At 34.9% G+C, this 20,686-nt stretch overlaps 4 protein-coding genes across 7 annotated transcripts; all 4 read left to right on the forward strand.

The window, feature by feature from the left end:
• The first annotated feature begins 203 nt into the window (after positions 1 to 203).
• Positions 204 to 2,818, forward strand: LOC142539862 (transcription factor HHO2-like). Its single transcript, XM_075645603.1, has 5 exons — positions 204 to 608; positions 926 to 1,185; positions 1,287 to 1,671; positions 2,201 to 2,277; positions 2,375 to 2,818. The coding sequence occupies exons 1-5, from the start codon at positions 395 to 397 to the stop codon at positions 2,630 to 2,632; spliced, it is 1,194 nt and encodes a 397-aa protein (XP_075501718.1). The 5' UTR covers positions 204 to 394; the 3' UTR covers positions 2,633 to 2,818.
• A 2,486-nt stretch (positions 2,819 to 5,304) lies between these two features.
• On the forward strand, positions 5,305 to 8,544 carry LOC142539864 (la-related protein 6C-like). Its single transcript, XM_075645605.1, has 11 exons — positions 5,305 to 5,997; positions 6,242 to 6,323; positions 6,416 to 6,510; positions 6,592 to 6,663; positions 6,778 to 6,857; positions 6,957 to 7,038; positions 7,228 to 7,275; positions 7,367 to 7,435; positions 7,546 to 7,671; positions 8,138 to 8,278; positions 8,313 to 8,544. The coding sequence occupies exons 1-11, from the start codon at positions 5,608 to 5,610 to the stop codon at positions 8,394 to 8,396; spliced, it is 1,269 nt and encodes a 422-aa protein (XP_075501720.1). The 5' UTR covers positions 5,305 to 5,607; the 3' UTR covers positions 8,397 to 8,544.
• Positions 8,545 to 9,020: 476 nt separating this feature from the next.
• On the forward strand, positions 9,021 to 14,599 carry LOC142539863 (peptidyl-prolyl cis-trans isomerase CYP40-like). 3 transcript variants are annotated; one of them, XR_012818984.1, is made up of 11 exons: positions 9,021 to 9,331; positions 9,879 to 10,379; positions 10,503 to 10,590; positions 10,700 to 10,752; positions 11,749 to 11,853; positions 12,819 to 12,894; positions 13,704 to 13,741; positions 13,840 to 13,900; positions 13,980 to 14,037; positions 14,133 to 14,158; positions 14,349 to 14,599. XR_012818984.1 is itself a non-coding variant. In XM_075645604.1 (9 exons), the coding sequence occupies exons 1-8, from the start codon at positions 9,158 to 9,160 to the stop codon at positions 13,891 to 13,893; spliced, it is 1,089 nt and encodes a 362-aa protein (XP_075501719.1). In that variant the 5' UTR covers positions 9,022 to 9,157; the 3' UTR covers positions 13,894 to 13,900; positions 13,980 to 14,312. The 3 variants fall into 3 exon arrangements, 1 of the variants encoding a protein (XP_075501719.1); XR_012818983.1 differs by having other exon boundaries at positions 9,022 to 9,331; positions 13,980 to 14,158; XM_075645604.1 differs by lacking the exon at positions 14,349 to 14,599 and having other exon boundaries at positions 9,022 to 9,331; positions 13,980 to 14,312.
• An 891-nt stretch (positions 14,600 to 15,490) lies between these two features.
• Positions 15,491 to 18,940, forward strand: LOC142539865 (zinc finger protein ZOP1-like). Of its 2 annotated transcripts, XM_075645606.1 has the most exons (4): positions 15,491 to 15,829; positions 16,780 to 16,980; positions 17,515 to 18,104; positions 18,196 to 18,940. In XM_075645606.1, the coding sequence occupies exons 3-4, from the start codon at positions 18,003 to 18,005 to the stop codon at positions 18,556 to 18,558; spliced, it is 465 nt and encodes a 154-aa protein (XP_075501721.1). In that variant the 5' UTR covers positions 15,491 to 15,829; positions 16,780 to 16,980; positions 17,515 to 18,002; the 3' UTR covers positions 18,559 to 18,940. The 2 variants fall into 2 exon arrangements, with proteins under 2 accessions (XP_075501721.1, XP_075501722.1); XM_075645607.1 differs by lacking the exon at positions 18,196 to 18,940 and having other exon boundaries at positions 15,496 to 15,829; positions 17,515 to 18,102.
• Positions 18,941 to 20,686: the final 1,746 nt, after the last annotated feature.

Here is a 20,686-nt window from a genome sequence, read left to right on the forward strand (position 1 = left end):
GTGTTTAATTGCTAATATTAAGGGATTCCAATTCCGATTTCACCAACTTTTTCATAAGATTGATGATGAAAATTGAAAACTATGCAGAAAGAGGACTGAAGTGCAATTTCTTAAAGTATAAATGTAGAATTTCCCAAGAGTGAAAAGACCGACTAGTTGGCGTTGAAATGCAGCATAGATATCATTATCCTCTGTCAAAACTCGACGTCGTTTAACAGAATCTTTTTTTTCCATTCTTCCCACATTTTCTCTCTCTACACTGTACGATACGTATATACGAACTCAACCTCATCTTGCCCTCTCTCTCTATATATATATATATATTTATATCTTTTTCCGGGCATAGGATTTTGTACAGAGAACAATCGAATCGTTGATATCGAAGGAAGAGAAAATGGGCTCGTTGATTGCATCGGACCTTAGCTTGGATCGCAGGGTTTTATCGGCAACGTCGCTCGGGGGGTTTATCACGCAGGTTTCGAGGATTCATGACCAATCTGAGAGGATAGCGAAGCTTGATGATTACGTTTATGGGCTTCAAGTCGAGATTAAGAAGATCGAGGTTTTTAAACGGGAGCTGCCTCTTTGCATGCGCATCGTCAACGAGGGTGAGTTGTTTCTTCGATTATTTATTGGATTTTTCGACTATTACAGTAAGCACTATATCGAGATTTTGATCTCAGAGACGAATGTGGTGGTTACGTTCTTTTGTTTTGGTAACCGGGATTTATCTTTCTTTTTTTTAAAAAAAAAATCTCTTTTTCACTTGAGGGTTTATTATTATTTTTATTCATTATATTTCTGTTGCTTTTGGATTCTCGATTAATGGGATTGTTGTGATGTTCATTTGTGATCTTTGTTCCACTTTTTTTTTATGACATGAATATTGATTTCTGATATTTGGGTTTTGTGATTGCTATTGCAGCGATGGTGATGATGAAGGAAGAGTTAGCGCAGTTTAAGAAACCTAAGGCGGTGCCAGTGTTGAAAGAATTCATTCCAATGAAGAGAACCGCTGATGAAAAAGATGATACAAATGAAATCAGTAAAGAAAATGATGTTAGCAGCGGTGATAAAATGAACTGGATGAGCTCCGTGCAGTTATGCAACTCTATGGATCAGAATCATAATCCAAATTCTTGTTCCGGCAACAATAATCAGACCTTAAAACTTGACAAAATTAAGGTACAGCGGAATTTGTGAATCCTGTTTTTAGTGGGACATGGCCTAAAAAGGTTTCTCTGTTGCGCATTTATGGCCTTTTGTGTCATTTTCTTGGTTATTAGGGAGTTGAAGAAGAAATGAATCCACCGAGGATGAATGGTATACTTCGGAGTGGCATGAACATGGCCATAGGAACGGCGTTTGCACCGTTTGAGGGGCGAAATAACTTCCCCATGATGATGGCGGCGAAGGAAGATGGTAATGCATTGATTGGGCTTACGCCTCGTGACCTTGGGATCAAGAGTCCAGGCGAGGAAATTGATTCTGGTGGTTTTAGCTGTAAATCGAATTGTAGCAAAACAGGGTCCTCTTCTGCAACCGATGATCAATCGAATTTACGGGCTCGACAGAACCGTCAGCAGATGACTAGGAAGCAAAGGAGGTGCTGGTCACCTGAGTTGCATCGCCGGTTTATTGATGCCCTGCAGCAGCTTGGAGGTGCCCAAGGTTGTGAATTAATGGCTATTTGTTACTTTGACGTAAATTTATTCTACAAATTCCGGATGAATTACATTTTTAAGATATCATGATCAGTTATTTCATCTGGCGAAGTTATTTTCTTTCTCTTGCTCTTAAGATTTACTTGGAACACTATTGTCTGTCTTAGGCATGGATTCTTGATAAATTCTAAGAATTTGTGATTTTCTTATTTGATTTTGATCAAAGTTATAATTAAACAACCTGTTGTTTGTTAGTCTTGGATATCGTATTTATAATCTGCAACAGCAACGCAAGTAACTGTAGAGTGGTTAGTGAGTGTGAAGACTCTCCCACCTAATAAGTTTAGTATTTTGAGTTTGGGGTCTCCTCATGGTTTACAACTTAACAAATGACGTGGTACAAAATGAAAACATATGATTTGGTGTTCTTCTCCAGATTATATAGCGATGCAGGATGTTTTTCTTGATTGAAAATGAAAATTATGTAATGGTTTATTTTTGAAGCTCATCAAATTCTCTCTCCCTGTGCAAAGCAGCTGCGACTCCTAAACAAATTAGAGAGTTTATGCAAGTTGATGGTCTATCCAATGATGAAGTGAAGAGTCATTTGCAAGTGCGTTTGATCTCCCTTCCGTTCCTTCTTTACATAATTCCACTTTTTGTGTAAAAAACTTGCAATTCTTACATTACTGGATTCTGTGTTGATTCAGAAATATCGGCTTCACACTCGTAAAGTTTCTACAACACACCCCTCCACCGATCCTGTCGTTCTTGGAGGTTCGTGGATGTCCAAAGAACAGTATACTGAATCCTCAAAGCTGGGAAATTCCCAGTCAGGATCTCCTCAGAGCCATATGCAGGTAAACGGAGGCCATAGCATGGACGACGAAGATGACGAAGATGACGAAAAGTCCGAGTCCCAGTGTTGGAAGAATCAGATTCAGTTACGAAGGAGAGTTGGTCATTAAATTTTTCACCTTGAGTTTTCCCAGTAAAGAGGTGCAAATGGAAGAGGCGGCATCGATCATATATAAAAAAATAACTATGTCGAGGCAGAGTTCAGAAATTTTGTAGGCTTAGATTTATTTTCCGGCTTTGTTTTCTTTAGGAGGTAAGGAACTGCCAGTCAATTCCAGCTCTTGATGCTCCCTTTACTGGAGATTTGAACCCTTCTGTTTTTCAACGTGACAGAGAATAATTTTGGCCGAACTTAATTTTTTAAAAAAAATATTTTTCTCCAAATGTATTCGGGTGTTTTCAAATAATATATTTGACTAATTTTATGTTGCTAATTATTTTTTTTAAATTCAGTCTCCTCGGCATTAATATTTATCCAATGGGCAAAATTTATGTTTTCAGTAATATAAAATTCATACATTTTTCTATAGGATAAATTCAAAGACAGTATTTTTTTTTTTTTAAAAAAAAAATACAAACAAGAACCTTATCTATTCGAATGCAATTTTAATCTGCTGCATTCTTAATCAGTATTGGTTCCGCAGAAAGTTGGGTAATAGGATAGTATTATTGTATGGAAAGAAGGCAATTTAAGACAAAGATACGTGAGAATCTCCCTGGGATACTAATAATATCATTGTTTGAATTAATTATTGTGATAAGAAACAATTAGTGGGAATCGGTCAATTTGTAATCTTTTGAAGAGATAAGAATAATTGTCTTGAAATCCAAGGCAGATTTTGGGGAATCAAAAAGGTTTAAAAAGTTTTGACTAAATTGTTGGAATCCACAAGCAAACAAAGTGCATATGGTTGTGAATATAAATAATGGTTTAAATTGGGGAATCTTGATTTGTTCAACCTTGGAATAAGAAAAAATAATTATTATTATTTTAGATTTTTTTGACTTTTTGAAAATAAATTTATTGATAACTAAAAAGAAATTTTCAAGAGCAATAAACTATTTAAATAGATAAGAGAATAAAATAATTTTCTTGAATTTTAATATTGTATTTGGATCGATAGATTTAGAATTAAGCATTTCGAATTTTAATTAATTATTTTTTGAATCATTGTTATTTATTTCAAATGTATTTCAACATGCAGTTATTTCAATTACTTGTAAAATCTAAATAATCTAAATTTTTCAATCCAAACATAATCTAATAGTTAAAAAAAATCGGTAAATTGAAATTTAGTTAGGATAAGTGCTGATTAATTTTAAATAAATACAAGATATTGTAATGTTTATCCAAAATTCTTTGACAAACAATCCTTTCACAGACAAAATAATGGAGCAAGAATCTTTAGGACAAGATATGATGGATGAGGCCCACATCGATAAAGATGGCAAAAAACGTGGGTGAAAAGTTTTCAGAATATAAAAATAGATAGCAATTAAATTTAGCTTTTTCAATCACCTCTATGCTTCTTTAGTTGATTCGGATCATATTTTATGAAATAGATCTTTTATTTGGATCATGCATGAAAAATTATTATTTATTATTGTGAATATCGGTAGGATTGACCCGTCTCACAGATAAAGATTCGTGAGACTGTCTGACAAAAGACCTAATCTTCACTTTTTTGCCATTTTTTGTTCAAAAAAAACTTTTATTGATTTCTTTTAAATATTTTATTTTATTTGTGAAACAGGGAATCTATTCTATATGCAAAATAATTCTTTAATGTAGTGAATAATAATTGTTTACTTGAAAGACTTAGTCCATTGAAGATCACTACCTTATCCTTATTTCACATCAAAGTGTCCTCATACTATTGGTGGAACAAATGATAACACCCGAAAAGCATAATAATATAAATAATTTTTCCCCTTTTTAAAATAATATATTGTGATGATAGAACCACGAATTAGAAGGCATAATACAAAGCTTTCTAATTCACTTGATTTTAGTTTAACCCCACTTTTAATATATTATTCCAACTACTTATATTTTATTTTTATATATGAGATCTATTAATTAGTATATGTGGGGTTTACGCCATGGATGTAAACGAATCAATTGGTTTGTTATCCGGTTTGAAAATTATTTGATTTGTATTCGAACTTATCGAATTCGAGTTGAATTCGAACATATTCGAACTTTTTTTAGTCGAATTGGAACCTAAATTATTTTGTTTGATAGTTCGCGAGCTGCTCTTGAACATTAACATTTTATTAATATAATTATATATTTAATAAATAAAATTTGAGCATTTTCGAGTGCTTATTTTCTAGTAACACCAGATCAATAGATTGTTAACATATTCAAATCTCTCGAGCCGATATCGAACTCGAGCTTTAATTCGAACCGAATTCGAGTCAAAAGTTTTAAAATTTTTGAATTTCCAATCAAACTCGAAATCAAATAGAATAAATTCGATACGAATTCGAATGTTCAGATTTTCGTAATATTCGATTAAATTTCATTTTATTTATACCCTAGTTGAATACCATTTTCTTAAAACAAAAGTTTTAATCATGCAAGACTGAAGCCCATTTCTGACTATCCAACAACAGATATTTGGATGGCCTAGGCCCAAATACTCTATTCTTGACAAAAGCCCGCCTCAAATATTACATCTAGAAGATAACTGCCACGTGTGTGTGTGTGTTTTTTTTTTGGGTGGCATATGTAACCTCGTATTATCCGAACCTTGCGAACATATTTGGGTCAAACCCAAGAAATACCGTCGACATGAAAGAGAAAATTAAACCATCAAACAATCTTCATTCTTCCCGTTGAATTCAATCACTCACTCACTAAAATTCAGGAGAAAACAACAATTCTTCTTCATTTTTTCACTGCCAAACAATGGTGAAATCCATACATGCAAACCACTCGCTCGATGTATTGCTTTAATAATCCCACCACTGCAAACAATTCTTCACATTAAATGATCCTAAAACTCATCCAAGGAATAATTTCACAACCCTTTTGTTTTCTTTAAAATAAAAGAGGGGAAAAAAACAGAGATAAAGAAAAATGGCGCAATTGATCATGAAGAAAGGCGTTGATATTGGGAACGAACTCCAGGTGTTTGATGATGCGTATGGGGACGAGAAGAAGGGGGATGGAATGATCGGTGGCGGCACGTTCAAATTCAACGCGGCAGCTCCGGAGTTCGTGCCGAGGTCCCAAGCAGCGGAGGTGTCCACGATGGGGTATTTCTTCCCTTGTCTGCCATATATTGATGGGAATAGTGGCGGGAGTTGGATTTACGTTGCTGCGGGTCAAGAAGCCTGTAATATTCCTATGGTTTCCGATCAGAAGCCCAAGAACAAGGCGGCTGCCGCCTCCGGCGGTGCTCTGCCCCAACACCGTGAAAAGGGAAACGCCATCTCTGACGAGCTTAAGCAGAAGATTATCAAACAAGTATACTTCGTGTTTTATTTTTCTCCTCTTTCACGTCATTAAAAAATTTTGATATCTCCCGATTGAAATGAATAATTATACCAGATTCAGAATCGCATGTTCTTTTTTAATTTTAAAATACTTTTGCTATGATAGTTGTTAAGAATCCATGCAAAATAATACTTCATTATCCTCAGATAAGAATGCTTCAGAACAAAAAATTTACATCAGAAAAGTGACAATTATATTTGTTGTATTATATCAGGTGGAATATCAATTTAGTGACATGAGCTTGCTAGCCAATGAATCCTTTGTGAAACATGTCAACAAAGATCCCGAAGGCTTCGGTGAGAATCTGTTTTATATTACTGATTTACTACATTTTTTGAGTTTCAAAATGTGTCAACTTCTGATAATAAATCTTTTGCATTTTCAACAGTTCCAATGAACATCATTTCATCGACAAAGAAACTCAAATCCTTGAATGTTAGCCACCAAATCATGGCAGAAGCTCTCCGGTCCTCTTCGAAACTGGTTAGTACTCTTCTAATCATAATATGAATAACACATTGTTTTCATACATATAGTAATGTAATCGAGTTGTTTGGTAATTAGATTGTAAGCTATGATGGGAAGAAGGTGAAACGAAAACTTCCCTTTACTGAGAAAGAGAAAGAGGAGCTGCAGGTATACACATGTAACCACATATATATTTTTAATTATAATATGAATATTGCTTTAAAATTAGTTGAGAATTTTCATACAAATAGGTTTTAGTTTGATCAATATTCTATCACGCAGTTACGCACCGTCATAACGGAAAATCTACCTGATGATCACTCACATCAGAACATTGAGAAAATTTTCAATGTGGTTGGAAGGTACTATAAAGATCAATATCATCTTGCTCATTTATTTTACTTTTCTTGTCAGTTTAGCGGAATGCACGTAATCATGTAATTTTTTGTGATGATTTGCAGCATCAAAGCAATTCGAATATGCCAACCACAGGATCCAAATGCTTCACGTTCTTCCAAAGGCGATATAGTCATTAGCAACAAGGTAAGAAGGGTTGGACTCAAGAATATAGTAGATGGATCATTGAATGTAATATGATTTTTATCACTTAATTTGAAGAGACGAATGACGACTGTCTGTTCTCGAGCCCATGATCGATCATTAACATGAATTTCCATGAATAATATACTTTCTCTCCATTGTGCTCATATGATTTCCTACTTTTCTTTGCAGCTCCATGCATTAGTAGAGTATGAGAACCACCGAACAGCAGAAAAGGCGGTATGTGATCTCTCATCTTTTGATCTTGAAATGACTATATATAATGTTTATGATATTCTGTTTACTAATGATAATCTCCCTCTTTCACTAGGCTGAGAAACTGAATGATGAAAGAAACTGGAGAGAAGGCATGCGCGTGAGGGTGATGCTGAGACGTTCGGTATGTTCATGAAGTTTATTTTTTGAGAAAAAAAGAAAGAAAAAGGAAGTCCATTTTTTTTCATAATTTTGTATTGGAGAAAATGAATTTTGTTAAGTTACATCGTGCAGCCAAAATCCGTGCTAAAGAACAGAAAATCAGAGTTCGAAGGATATCTAGACCACGATGAAGGTCCCTCGATGTCTCACGAGGAAGATTCATCATCCTCTCGGGCAAACGTTTCAGAATCATTCGAGGTCAATATTTAATTCCTTACTAATGACATGAAATTACTACCAAAATCTGACCATTCCTATTTGTTGTGAACAAGTGCTATATCAACTTGATGTTTGTCATATATCACTATAAGAACAGAGCCATTTTAATATACTAGTTACTTTGCACACTCATAAAAGTGTGTGTTGAAATTGAAAAAAACAAAAACAAAAAATAAAAGTATAATATTAGTATCATATAAGGATAAAATGGGAAGATTGTGTGTTGAAATTGAAAAAAAAAAAAACAAAAATGTAATATTAGTATCATATAAGGATAAAATTGGAAGAAAAAGATGGTGTCCTCTCTAGGTAGTTATTATCATGCCTTCACACTTAATAATATAGTATAGATAGTATAGAAGTATAGAAGTGCTAGATATATATATGTATATTACATGATAATGTGACAAGTTACTGGGTGATAATTCTCAAAAACTTGGTGTAGGCCGAGGAAACTTCATCTGGAACAAAAAAGACGTGGGCTAAAAACCGAGCAAACACTAAGTCTCGTAATCAACTTCAAACAGCACGAAGCCTGCCTACAACAAGTTCGAGTTCGAGTTCGAGTTCGAGTTCAAGTTGCTCAGTTTTTGGGCGAAATATCTGCTAAACAGAACAAGAAAGGGCCAAGAATGCCGGATGGAACAAGGGGTTTCACTATGGGGAGGGGGAAGCCACTTAGTGTCCCCGTTCATTCAAGTTAAACGATCGAGTATAGAATATCTATAAATGTATGTTTATGAAAAGAAAGATATATATAGTGTTTTGACATTATTTGTTTGGAATAGAGAATGAAATTAACGATCGAGTAATTACTAAGTATTTTCTTTTAGAGAAATAAAGTCCAATTTTCTTTTATTTTATTTTTTGTTATAAATATACATTTCACCTATTTATAAATGGAGACACCTCTATTCCTCTACAAGTCTCTTAGAGCTTAAGACTCGACATGCAATCATTAGGACTAAATAGGCATACTTAAAAAACCAATAATATGAAGTTCGACTCAACTAAAATTTCTTTGAATCGCCAAGGATTTTTTGGTCTAATGATAAACCGAAGACCCGAGATCTTATATTTGATTCGAGTCTCAATCATATCATAATAATTTGTTGAGTAAGTTCTTTGTGAGACGATATCACGAATCTTTATCTGTTAGACGGGTTAATCATACAATTTTTTTTCCTAATTTGTTGTATTTGACCATTTGTTAAATGAACAGATTATTGTTTCAATCCTTTTCTCTCTCTTTTTTATTGTTTCAGACCTGTTTAATTTTTTGGTCCTCTAGAGTAAGTTTTTAAATACGCGCTGACACTGTACTATACAATAAAGTGAGGGTTCAGGTATCTTCCAGACTCTTCTTTCAGCTATACTATAGATACTGTGAATACATATATATATATATATATATGTATATATATATTTAACGCACATACACTTTTTACTGTGTGAGGAAAAAGCAATGGGTGGGAAACCTCGGTGCTTTCTGGATATTAACATTGGAGAGGAGTTGGAAGGAAGGATTATTGTGGAATTATTCAATGACGTAGTCCCCAAAACCGCTGAGAATTTCAGGGCTCTCTGTGCTGGAGAGAAGGGCATTGGCCCTAACACCGGTGTCCCGCTCCATTTCAAGGTTTTTTTTTTTAACGGATAAAAAACACCTTTCGGTGTATATGCAGAAATGTGCAAGGAAACATGGGTTTACATGTCTGGGAATTTTGTTTCCTTTGTAGCTTTGTTATCTTATTGACTGATAATTTCTGAAGACTTAGATTTATGGGTTGTTATGGATCGGTTATGGTTCGGTTGTCAATTGTTGTTGTATTTGATTAATTTAATGAATTGTTGATTTAGCATATCTTTACCTAGTTCCTCTATTCTTAAGCTGAAAAAAATGGTGGTTGACTTTTATTGCCTCTCTTTAGGAATGGTAAGAGTTCATTGTATTTGCTAAAGAAGAAGAATGTTGTTTTACACGTTTAATGATATTTATGAATTTCAAGTTTAGAATTTAATTTTTAGCAGTTCTCTCAAGTGCGAAGCAGTTGGCTTGTGTTGTAGGTATACTGAGCATGCATGTTTGTATTTTACTTGTTCTTGTTTCGGAAGTTGTTCCTGATTGAATCAGAGAATTGATTCTTTCCTGGATAATATTTGACGATAATTTGTGTTTATTTTAGGGATCTAGATTTCATCGTGTCATTAAAGGTTTTATGATACAAGGTGGTGATATTTCTGCTGGTGATGGGACTGGAGGTGAATCCATTTATGGACTGAAATTTGAAGATGAGAATTTTGAATTGAAACATGAAAGGAAGGGCATGCTGTCAATGGCCAATGCAGGACCAAACACCAACGGTTCCCAGTTTTTCATCACCACCACTCGGACTTCTCATTTGGATGGAAAGCACGTTGTATTTGGGAAAGTCATAAAGGGCATGGGCGTTGTGCGCTCTGTTGAACATGTCACAATTGGCGAAAATGACTGCCCTTCAGTTGATGTTGTTATTTCTGATTGTGGAGAAATCCCAGAAGGTGCTGATGACGGGATAATTGACTTTTTCAAAGATGGCGACTTGTTTCCTGACTGGCCCGCCGATCTCGACGATAATTCCGGTGAGCTCTCTTGGTGGATGAGTGCTGTTGAATCGATTAAGGGATATGGAAATGAGCATTTTAAGGTAACAGTTTAATACCAGTATATACCCAATAAGAATCCTGGCTTGTCTTGGCTGCTTGCTTCCTGCGCTCCCCTTTTCATGCTATTAAATAATTATTCTTTTGCTCATCTATGTTAATTACAGAAACAAGACTATAAGATGGCTCTGCGGAAATACCGTAAGGCTCTGCGGTATTTGGACATCTGCTGGGAAAAAGAAGGGATTGATGAAGGTGGTCTCCATATCTTTATTTTCCATTTAATGCTAGAGTTTGGAACTTGCTGGACAGGAAATTTGGGTTTGACTCGTGATTTTGTCATTTCATTTTATTTTTCGTGCAGATAAGAGCGTATATTTGAGAAAGATGAAAGCACACATATTTACAAACAGTTCTGTAAGATTCGTTATGACTTTGAGTTTCTAAATATATATTTGTTGTATGGATCATAATATTTTTTCTACTTGTTGGTCTTTCCGTCTGATGTCTTATTTTATTTTTTAATTTTTTTACGTAAAATGAAGTTAACTGGATATTGAAATTTATAAGAGACATCACTTCAGGGCTAATGCGATCCGGTAGCTCATATATTGAAATTTTTGTTTCCATGAGTTTATAGAAATGGGTGTTTTTATCTGTTCTTTCCACTTACGTGGTTGTGTGTATATTTTGATCATTGGTTTTCTTCGGCGATGATGAGTTTGTCAGTCATCCATGTTTTTTCTAAAGAATGTACAGGGAATCTTTTTGTTCTATATAAGGTTCTAGAAATTGCGAAGCATGATGAAACGTGGCTGTCAAAGTTCAATTTTTACAAGTTTAAACGAGTTTAGTACGTGTTTAAGCGCAAAAAAGATTTTTTAATTGTTAATCATATCATGTAAATCGATGGATTTTATGCTGGTAGTCCCACAAACTACTCTATAGCCAGTCGAGTGGAGTCTCATTTGCAAAGAACGAACAAGCTAAGGGAAGGGTTTGGACTTTCGGTTTTTTTTTTTGTGGGGAGGGGTAAAGGCTGAAGAAAATTTAGCTTCATTATTACTATTTTTTGTCAAAAAAAATTTACTATAAAATTTTTATTATTTAAATTTAGAATTGTATCTAAAACTATCGCTTTCTTTTCACTTGTGCAGTCAAACTTAGGTTGACTGTTTTTTCCCCATTTTTGGCTAAATAAGAGCTTTGTGTTACGCTTCGGGATTAATTGTCCTTGATCATCTCTTTTTCGTGCTTTTAGAACACTTGTGGTTGTTACATTGTTCTTAAGGTTGCAATTGTTGCCCTCTTGTTTTAGCTGCGTTTAAATTTAGTCTAAATTTGAGACAATCATGCCTCCAGTCTTTAATATTCTTTTGACCCAACAAATGGTTTTGGTTTGGGTTTTGCTAGGCTTGTAAACTGAAACTGGGAGATTTGACGGGAGCACTTCTAGACACAGACTTTGCTATGCGTGACGATGAAAACAATGCAAAGGCATTGTTCCGTCAAGGCCAGGTTGTTTTTCTTCCCTATGTTTTTTAATCTTGTTTTTATACATGTCTATTTAAGAAATAGTTGAAAGTCTTTTATTTTACATTTACTGTTATTTTGACACCTCACCTGATAATTTGAACTAGTACCAAGAGATCTTTTTAAAGCAAGAAATCATATTTGATCTGGACAGGATCGAAATCTGTGGGACTACGTGGTCAGTATTGTACTTCTTCTTTTACCAAAGTTAAAACACATGGGCTCTCTGTGTAGTTCGCCACAGAAAAAATTTATTAAGTTGGTCCTGCCGTTGTAGTTTGTATTTTGTTGCAAACTAGGAACTGACCTATTGTCGCCATGAATAACACAACCAAATATACAGAGATCTGTATTTCCTTTCTTCATTCCTATAGTTGATTGTGTTCTGGGTGAAAACATTTTAGACTAAATTTTTCCGAAATGTCCCCTTGGTTCTTAGTTATTTAAGTGAATCCATAATTTCAGTCTTAAACTTACCTTCTTCAAATGATATTGTTTGACTGATGAATGACATTATTGCTCTCATATTTTCAGAAGTTTGATTTTCTTGCTGTGCACGAATGTACTTATAATTGATAACCTAATTTTTTTTAAACACGGTTGTTGATCCCTCGTTCTGTTTTCTCACTTGATCTTGAGAATCTATCCCGATTTATATGATAGGCTGGTAACCTTCTCTGCCTAGTGGTTGTTTCTGTTGAGTAACTCACTTAGTACGGTGCTTGGTTGATGTTTGAGTGAGTATTACTCTTTTTTTTTCTCTTTTCATCATACTTGATTAATCTGACTTTGTGACCATGAGATTTGAGGAACTCTGTTCATTTCTATATCTGAGCATTTTCTCCCGAGATCCTCTTTGACGCTGCTAATTTTAAAGATTTTCTTTGTGGAATGAGTTGTTAATTTTTTGGCTTATTGGTTCTGATGCTTTAATAATTTTTATTCACCAGGCATATGTGGCTTTAAATGATATAGATGCTGCGGTTGAGAGTTTTAAGAAAGCATTGGAATTGGAGCCAAATGATGGTTAGTATGACTATTTGACTTTCCTTCTTTCTTTCTTTCTTTTTTCTCACCTCTGGATTCTCATGAATTCAGGGAAATATTCTTTTTAGTTGATTAGTTAATTTAATTGATAATGATTGTTATATTATAAAAATATTGAAATAAAAAATATATGTGTAATTTTCTAACAAACATGAAATAAGATCCCAAAGGAGCAAACACAAACAAATAATTGGGAAAAACAACTCTTGATTTGGAAAAATAAGCATGTTGAAATAGACAACCACCAATCACATTCTAACATTTTGTTTCTTGTCCGTGTCGCACTCTGAACTTCTATGTGCAGCCTTTCCAGAAATATGGAAATTCAACATGTTGCTTTCCCATTTGGGACCCTTAAAGATAACATGTGAAATACATGTTTGGTTTCCTTAGTGATGTTCTAAAGTGTTTATGAAATATCTTAATATTGTGTTTGGATTGATGAATTTAATTTGAATATAGAGATTTGATTTGAGAATGAGTTTCAAATGACACCATCTTGGGTGCATTTGAAAACCCAAGTCTGAATTAACAACACGTGGATTTAAAATTCATCTCATATAAAAATTTATACAAATAAATCAAATGGATTTGAAATCTAGGAGTTTTTAATATTTCAATACAGATGTGCTCTAAGAGAGTTTTTGATTTAATTATCGATATTGTTGTATTCATATTCCAAGTTTTTGAAATAAACTTGGTGACTGAATTGAAGAAGCAGCAAAGAATACATCTCTTCTAGGCCTATGAAAATCTTTTAGCTGATATTTGAGCTGGTTTTGCTATAGGTGCAATAAAAAAAGAGTTTGCTTCTGCAAAGAAAAGGGTATGTATTTCTTATTCTTTCATTGATCTACCATACTTTTACGGTCTGTTATGCAGACTATTTAACTCTCGTTCTATGTTGTTGGTTCACTTGAATAGATTTCCGATAGACGTAACCAGGAAAGGAAAGCATTTGCCAAGATGTTCCAATGACGATTGAGTAAGGCCATGAAAATGTCAGTTTCAAGAACCTCGATCAGAATGTTGTTTCTCACATTGATTTGTTTGTTTGTTTTCAGGTTTTGCATCCTGCCATTTGACATTTTCTTTTCATTCAGTGATTTAGTATTTGTCAGGGTACATCTGTTCTCTCCTGTTTTTTTCACCGTTTTGCTCAAATTACTGAAAAGGGTTTTGCGGTATTGATCAAACATAAATCTACCTGTTTGCAGAAGCATCTGGCGTCCTACATTCGATGGTGAACAAATTTTTCTTAGTTCTTATATTCATTGATGAATAAAACACTAAGTTTAAACTCTTCCGGGCTAGAACTTGGGCAAAATCTGTTTCGTGATCTGATTTTATTTATTTATTTTTGGTTTGTGAAATATGCTTTACACCAGATCTTGAAATCAATAATTATCTTATTTTCTTACATTGTTTTATAGCTTAATGAGGATTGTGTCGGGCCCTTGCTTGGTGGTTAGCTATGGCTGTGGACCATTTCAGACATAACCAGGGAGTCTGTTGGATTATTTAAAAGGAGGCAAATCTAATTTGTGTACTCTTTGCTCTGTATTCCTATGAAGTTTTTTTAGTATCGCAACTGTTGTACTTTATCCTAAATCAACAATGTTAGCCCTCACAATGTTGCTTTAGCAGCTAATCTATTTTTATCTGTACTAAATATTATATATCATTTGCGATGTCATGCTTTGGTCACAAAATTATAACATTACCCATCACTTAACTTCCAAATTACATTAGAAAGCATCATCAAGTATGATAATAAAATTTTTTCCTATAGAAAAAATTGCTGCACCGCCCATCCACGCGTCGCCTGCAGCAAGAGCTAAAAGCGTGTAAGAGATTATACAAATGGAGCAGCACACCTGTTGCGTATGTGTTGACAGTAATAACAACGGTGTCTGAATGAAATGGTAATAAGATCACGAGTTTGAACATAAATGTCTGTTGAACCACATGGGTTATAGGTAAATCGAGATGAATGTTAGTAAAAATTTAAGGTTCGAATTAAGTATGTTCGAGTTCGAACTCGATTCGAAACTCAAAAGTTTTTAATTTTTTGGTTCGAATTCGGTTCGACCTATTGTTCGGATAGCAAGGTTCGACAATGAAGGTTCGAAAGCTCGAAGTGTGTATATATACATATATATATATATATATAATTTATAATTATATTATATTAATAAAATATTAAAGTTCGCAAACTATCGAACAAAATAATTTTGGCTTGAGTTCAACTCGAAAAAATTCAAATTTTGGCTCAAGTTCGATAAATTCGAATAGAAATCAAATATTTATTGAACCGACTCGAAAAGTTCATGAACTAGCTCGATTTGTTTACCGTTCTAATCAGAAATGTCATTTAACATCTTTTCTCTACGGTATCTCTCAATTTTTAAAGTTATATTCAATTGAGCTAAAATTAATTGGAAAGTGATCTTTTAAGATCTATTTATAGGAATTAAACCTAAAACATTTACTTAAAATAAGCTTTTAGAGGTAATTGATTTATTAATTTATAATTATTATAATGTAATTGGATGGAAATAATGGAATGCAAACGGATTCCAGCCACACTTTTGGGTGACCGAGGGTTTAGGTTTGAGTCATGTATTACGAAATTCGTATAATAATTCTTGTTACATACAAAATTCAACATAATAAAATCAAAATCTCACTTAATATTGGGATATATTTACCGTTATTCGTTGGGTCTAAAAGTTCAAAAAGTCGTCGGGTGAGAACAGAATTGGGAATCGACAATTTAGGGTTAATAAGTACTAGATAATTTCAAAGTCCAGAATTCCGGAATCGCGAGCCCCGAATTATTGAGTTTCTGCTCTTAATTCTACCGAGTCAGATATATCTCAGTCAGGAAAATTGATTTGGAGCCATGACAGAGGTATGTAAATACCATTCCTCGTTGAACCATTGCCCTTTGTTTTTGAACATTTTAGCTGCAAGCTCAAATATTTGATTTAACGACCGTGTTTGGGGTTTGAATGCTTAATTTTTTGTGTGGTTATATGCATATATATGTTCCTCGTAACATCTTTTGCAAAACTAAATTTATTCTCAGCTCGAGGGGCGGAGTGCATTTCGAGTCTAAAAATAAGAACTTGGGCGAAATTTCATGAAATTGTGCAGTTTAAATGTAGTCTTGTTTAGTTCCAATCCCAAACTTAGAATTTCCAAGTTCCAGTGATAATAGAAGTGCACTGTTCCAAGTTAAGATTTGACAAATTCGAGTGGAAATTCCGACGTGTTTGGATTTAATAACGAAAATAGATTGTGTGTGTGTGTGTTTTGTTGTGATGCATTATTTTTTTCAATGCTGCTTGATATGAACCCTGGCTAAGTTAATTTTCACCTGGATTGTTTCCATTTGTTATAAAAGCTCATGGATAATCACATCATTTGTTTTAAAAGCTCGAGGATTGTCACATCATTAGTAGAGGGGTGGATCTGAGTTTGGTCGTCTAATGCATTCTTGTGATACTAACTCAGTAATGCTGCTTCAGATTTAGAAAAGATTTATCTGGACTGTGAAGTGTGAACTCTTTCATAAGGTTTACAAGGGTCAGATTTGTACAAGTCTATTTTTCCATGCTCTTTATTTGAAAGTATATCTTATTATATCATCTACACTATATATAATAGTTGAGTCTATTAGAGTAACTACTTTTGGTATGAATTTGAGACACCAAATTTTTTTACCCAGTTTTACCCCAATATTATATTTGATATGTAAACTTCATTCCATGTACTTATTAGTAATTTTAGTATATTTCACCAATGATTAAGACATGTAAATATGATTGGCCGTATGTGGTTCTTCTTTTTATTCTGCAGTACTGGGTTAGCCAGGGTAACAAGTGGTGTGACATCTGCAAAATTTGGATATCAAACAATCCAGCAAGCATTAGAAATCATGAGCTTGGCCAGAGGCACAAGGCTAATGTTTCCCTAAAGCTCAGTACCATGCGAGAAGAGAAAGCTGCAAAAGATAAAGAACAAAAGGCTGCAGTTCGCGTCATGGAACAAATAGAATCTGTAAGCATTCACATTGTCTTAAAAAAATCCTTATCCCTTGTTTGGATATTTGTCATTTCGTACTCATGCAAACACTTTTGCTACCTGCAAGATATCTGAAGCTCTGAATGTCCATGGTTGATGCACCATATATTTATTAACCTTGGCCATGCCACATCTGAAGTGGCATATCAACAGGCACTCCTTTTTGAGTTCTTGCACAATGTAGCTACTCAGCTTTCTATCATATCTACATGACCTTTCCCCTTGTCAGGTAGTAGAATACAGCTACTCATTGCTAGTAATAACAGCCCCTATTTGTGGCAATTTCTAATGCTTATTAGTTTACATGTAAATAATACATGGTGGCAACTTAGTACTTATCATTTTGAGCAGAATTGGTGGTTGTATTTTTCCACCATTCAAATGATTTCACATAGTTATCTACATAGCACTTCATGATTTTCTCCTATTGCTTTAATGATCTCCAGAAATATTTTTTGCTGGTTTATTTCTTTTCGTATTCAAGTCTTATTTTTGCTCAATTTTTGTCAGAAAGCCAAGCGCAGCTATCAAAAGGACTTGGCATCTTTTCAGGAGGCAAGGGATTCTAATGCAAATGCACTGCTTGCTGAGGACAATAATAAAGGAACAGGAGGAAGTTCTGAATATCTGAAGGTTGTAAGTTTGGCGTCTTTTCAATTAGGAAATGAATTAATGGTCATCCAATGTTCACTGGCACTAGTAGACTTATCTATCCTTTTGACTATCTAGCATCTAGTTAATAGCCTTAGATATCACTTTTTGAATTTTATAAGTATATGGTTTACGAACCTTCTATTCACGAAGTTCACCGAAGCATTACGTTTTAAGACTGGTGTGACATATGAAATTTGGTCTTAGAATGCAGGTAAATTAAACTCATTAAGTTCTACCATACCGGTGTTAGTTTTTAACTGAGCTTGTCTATATTTTCCCTTTGCTGTGTTACCATTTTACTTAAACATTGTCTTGGTACTAACCTTTTTTTTAATTATGTGTAAATGACAGACTGGGAGTATGAAAGTTCATCAGGCTATTATTACAATCAAAGGACTAGTTGCTACTATGATCCAAATTCTGGCTTTTATTATACAGATTTTATAGGTACAGGCTGATTCAAACCTCCACCTCCCCCCCACCCTAAAAAAAATATCCTTCTTGTTCATGCTTTTCTCATGGTGAACCAATGTTGTCGGTAAGTGGGTGACACGAGAGGAGGCCCTTGCTGCATCCCAAGAATCATCAGAATCTAGCAGAAAGAAGTCTATTGTAGGGAAACCACCATTAGCAACAGCTAATAAACTCGCCACTGAATCTAAGAGTGCTTCCATCTCTCAAACTGCACCTCCACCTGGGCGTGTTGTCTCCACACCACTCTATCCAATGAGATCTTTAAAGGGTGCACCTTCATCTGTCACTGTTAGTAAGAGAAAAAGGGCAGATGAAAAACCACAAGCTGTATCTGAAGAGGAAGCAGTTGCCATTAAGGCTAGAGAAGCTGCAAAGAAGAGAGTCGAAAAGAGAGAGAAACCTTTGCTCGGACTTTATAAGCGCTAGTATGAGTTGTTGCAGTAGATGTGCCAAGTTTGATAAAAGAGGTAAATTTCACTAGAATCCTCAAGTGAACTACAACACGATATAGAGCCAAGACATTATAGTTGGTTGGTATTTATGTTTTTCCTGATAGTACTCAACTCCGTGATCATAATACTATATTTTGTTATTTCACGTGGTGTGATCCTTATTGGTATTTTTTAAAAAAAACTGTAGAAATTCTGAATCAGATATGAACATGACCAACACGTGAAGGTGCAATGATGCATAGATGTTTTCTCGGGCTTTAAAGATGCACCAGATTATTTGCTGGAAAAAGGTGATCACAGCTTTTGATTATCAAGTGTGGTTCTGCATGAACCCATGTTATCTGTGTTACTCTTGAGGTAAATACCAATGTGTCCTAAGCAGATGGAATCGTACTTCAAGATCTTAACCTTAACTTTAATGTATGGCGAACGGTCCAGCGATTGACTGAAACTGCTAGTAGTCTCAGGTAGTAAACCAGAAGTTGGCATTTGGTTTTGTATCGTTTGTAGACAGCCTTCACATTTGTTTTTATAGGTTTTCAACTCTTCTCCTGTTTTGTCCTAGTAGTATGGATGCAGTGTTTTATTCTTGAGATACTTGCTTGACTCAATCATTGTTCTTTAACTTGACTATGCTTGGGAGCTGGAACTCGCTGTTAGTGCAAAGTGTTAGGTGAGAAGGTGCAAAGGGCCACGTTCTTAAATGGTGTAAAGAATACAAATTGATTTTGCCAACATTTGTCAAATTTGGTTGGCGGTGGCTAGAAGCTGATTGGCCATTTCATGCACGGGGAGCTCTATAAATAGAGCTCCCTCCATCTCAGTTTAAGCATCCCAAAACAAACAAAGCAATTACAAAGCTTTGTAAATAAGAGAGAAAAAAAAAGAGTGTGTTTTTTTTGTTCTCTTGTGTGAGTTAGAGAAAATATTTTCTCGGTTATACTCGGGTTGGGAGTGTGAGATATTTAGTGTATTGTTGTATACACTTGTTGTAATATTTTTCCTGTTATAAAAGATTTGCAGTAGCTCCATGGACGTAGCCTATCTTGGGTGAACCACGTAAATCTTTGTGTCCTTGTTGATTATTTTATTTCGCAAATTTTTCGGCACTATATTATCATCGGGTTGGAATCGCTTCGGGGTAATTTTCCAACAACTGGTATCAGAGCCTTGTTGTGAAAATTCTTAAGAATTCTGAGTATGCTCTGTGGTTGCAGCTTTGTCTGATTTTCCACATCATAAAATATTTTTTAGATTTTTTGCTAAGGCTAGAGAAGTGATGGCTGGGGATGATGGATCGGGACCGGAATCAACAAGTTCGACGGAACAGATTTTTCGTTCTGGCGGTTACAGATAAGAGATTATCTGTACAGTAAGAAGCTGCATCAACCTCTATCAAGAAAGAAACCGGAAAAGATGGAGGATGATGATTGGGAGCTCCTTGACCGACAGGTGTGAGGTGTGATACGACTGACCCTAACAAAGAATGTGGCGCATAACATGGCGGAGGCCAAAACCACGGAGGAGATGATGACCATTCTGTCAGACATGTACGAGAAGCCATCAGCAAACAACAAAGTACATCTCATGAAGAAGTTATTCAACTTGAAGATGGGAGAAGGTGCTTCGGTGGCAAAACACATAAATGAATTCAACACGATCGTCTCTCAGCTGACATCGGTGGACATCAAATTTGATGATGAGATTCGGGCACTTATTCTTCTGGCGTCTTTACCAGACAATTGGGAACTGATGCGGGCAGCGGTTAGCTACTCTGTTGGAAAAGGGAAACTACAACTCAATGATGTTAGAGATCAAATCCTTGCTGAAGAAGTTCGCAGGAAAGACTCGGGTGAAGCAACATCATCGAGATCTGCTCTAAATCTTGATAACAGAGGAAGAGGCAGGAGTGGTGAAAGGAGTTCCAACCGATGGTGCGGTAGATCCAAATCAAGAAATGGAAAAGACAAAAACATCATTGAAAAGAATATGAAGTGCTGGAGCTGTGGTGAGACTGGTCACTTGAAAAAGAACTGCAGATCAACGAAGAATAATGCCAATGCTGTCACTGAGGAAGTACATGATGCTCTGCTATTATCCAT

This window comes from Primulina tabacum, chromosome 3 (assembly GCF_025594145.1).
Source record: "Primulina tabacum isolate GXHZ01 chromosome 3, ASM2559414v2, whole genome shotgun sequence".
In the NCBI taxonomy this organism is placed as follows: Eukaryota; Viridiplantae; Streptophyta; class Magnoliopsida; order Lamiales; family Gesneriaceae; genus Primulina; species Primulina tabacum.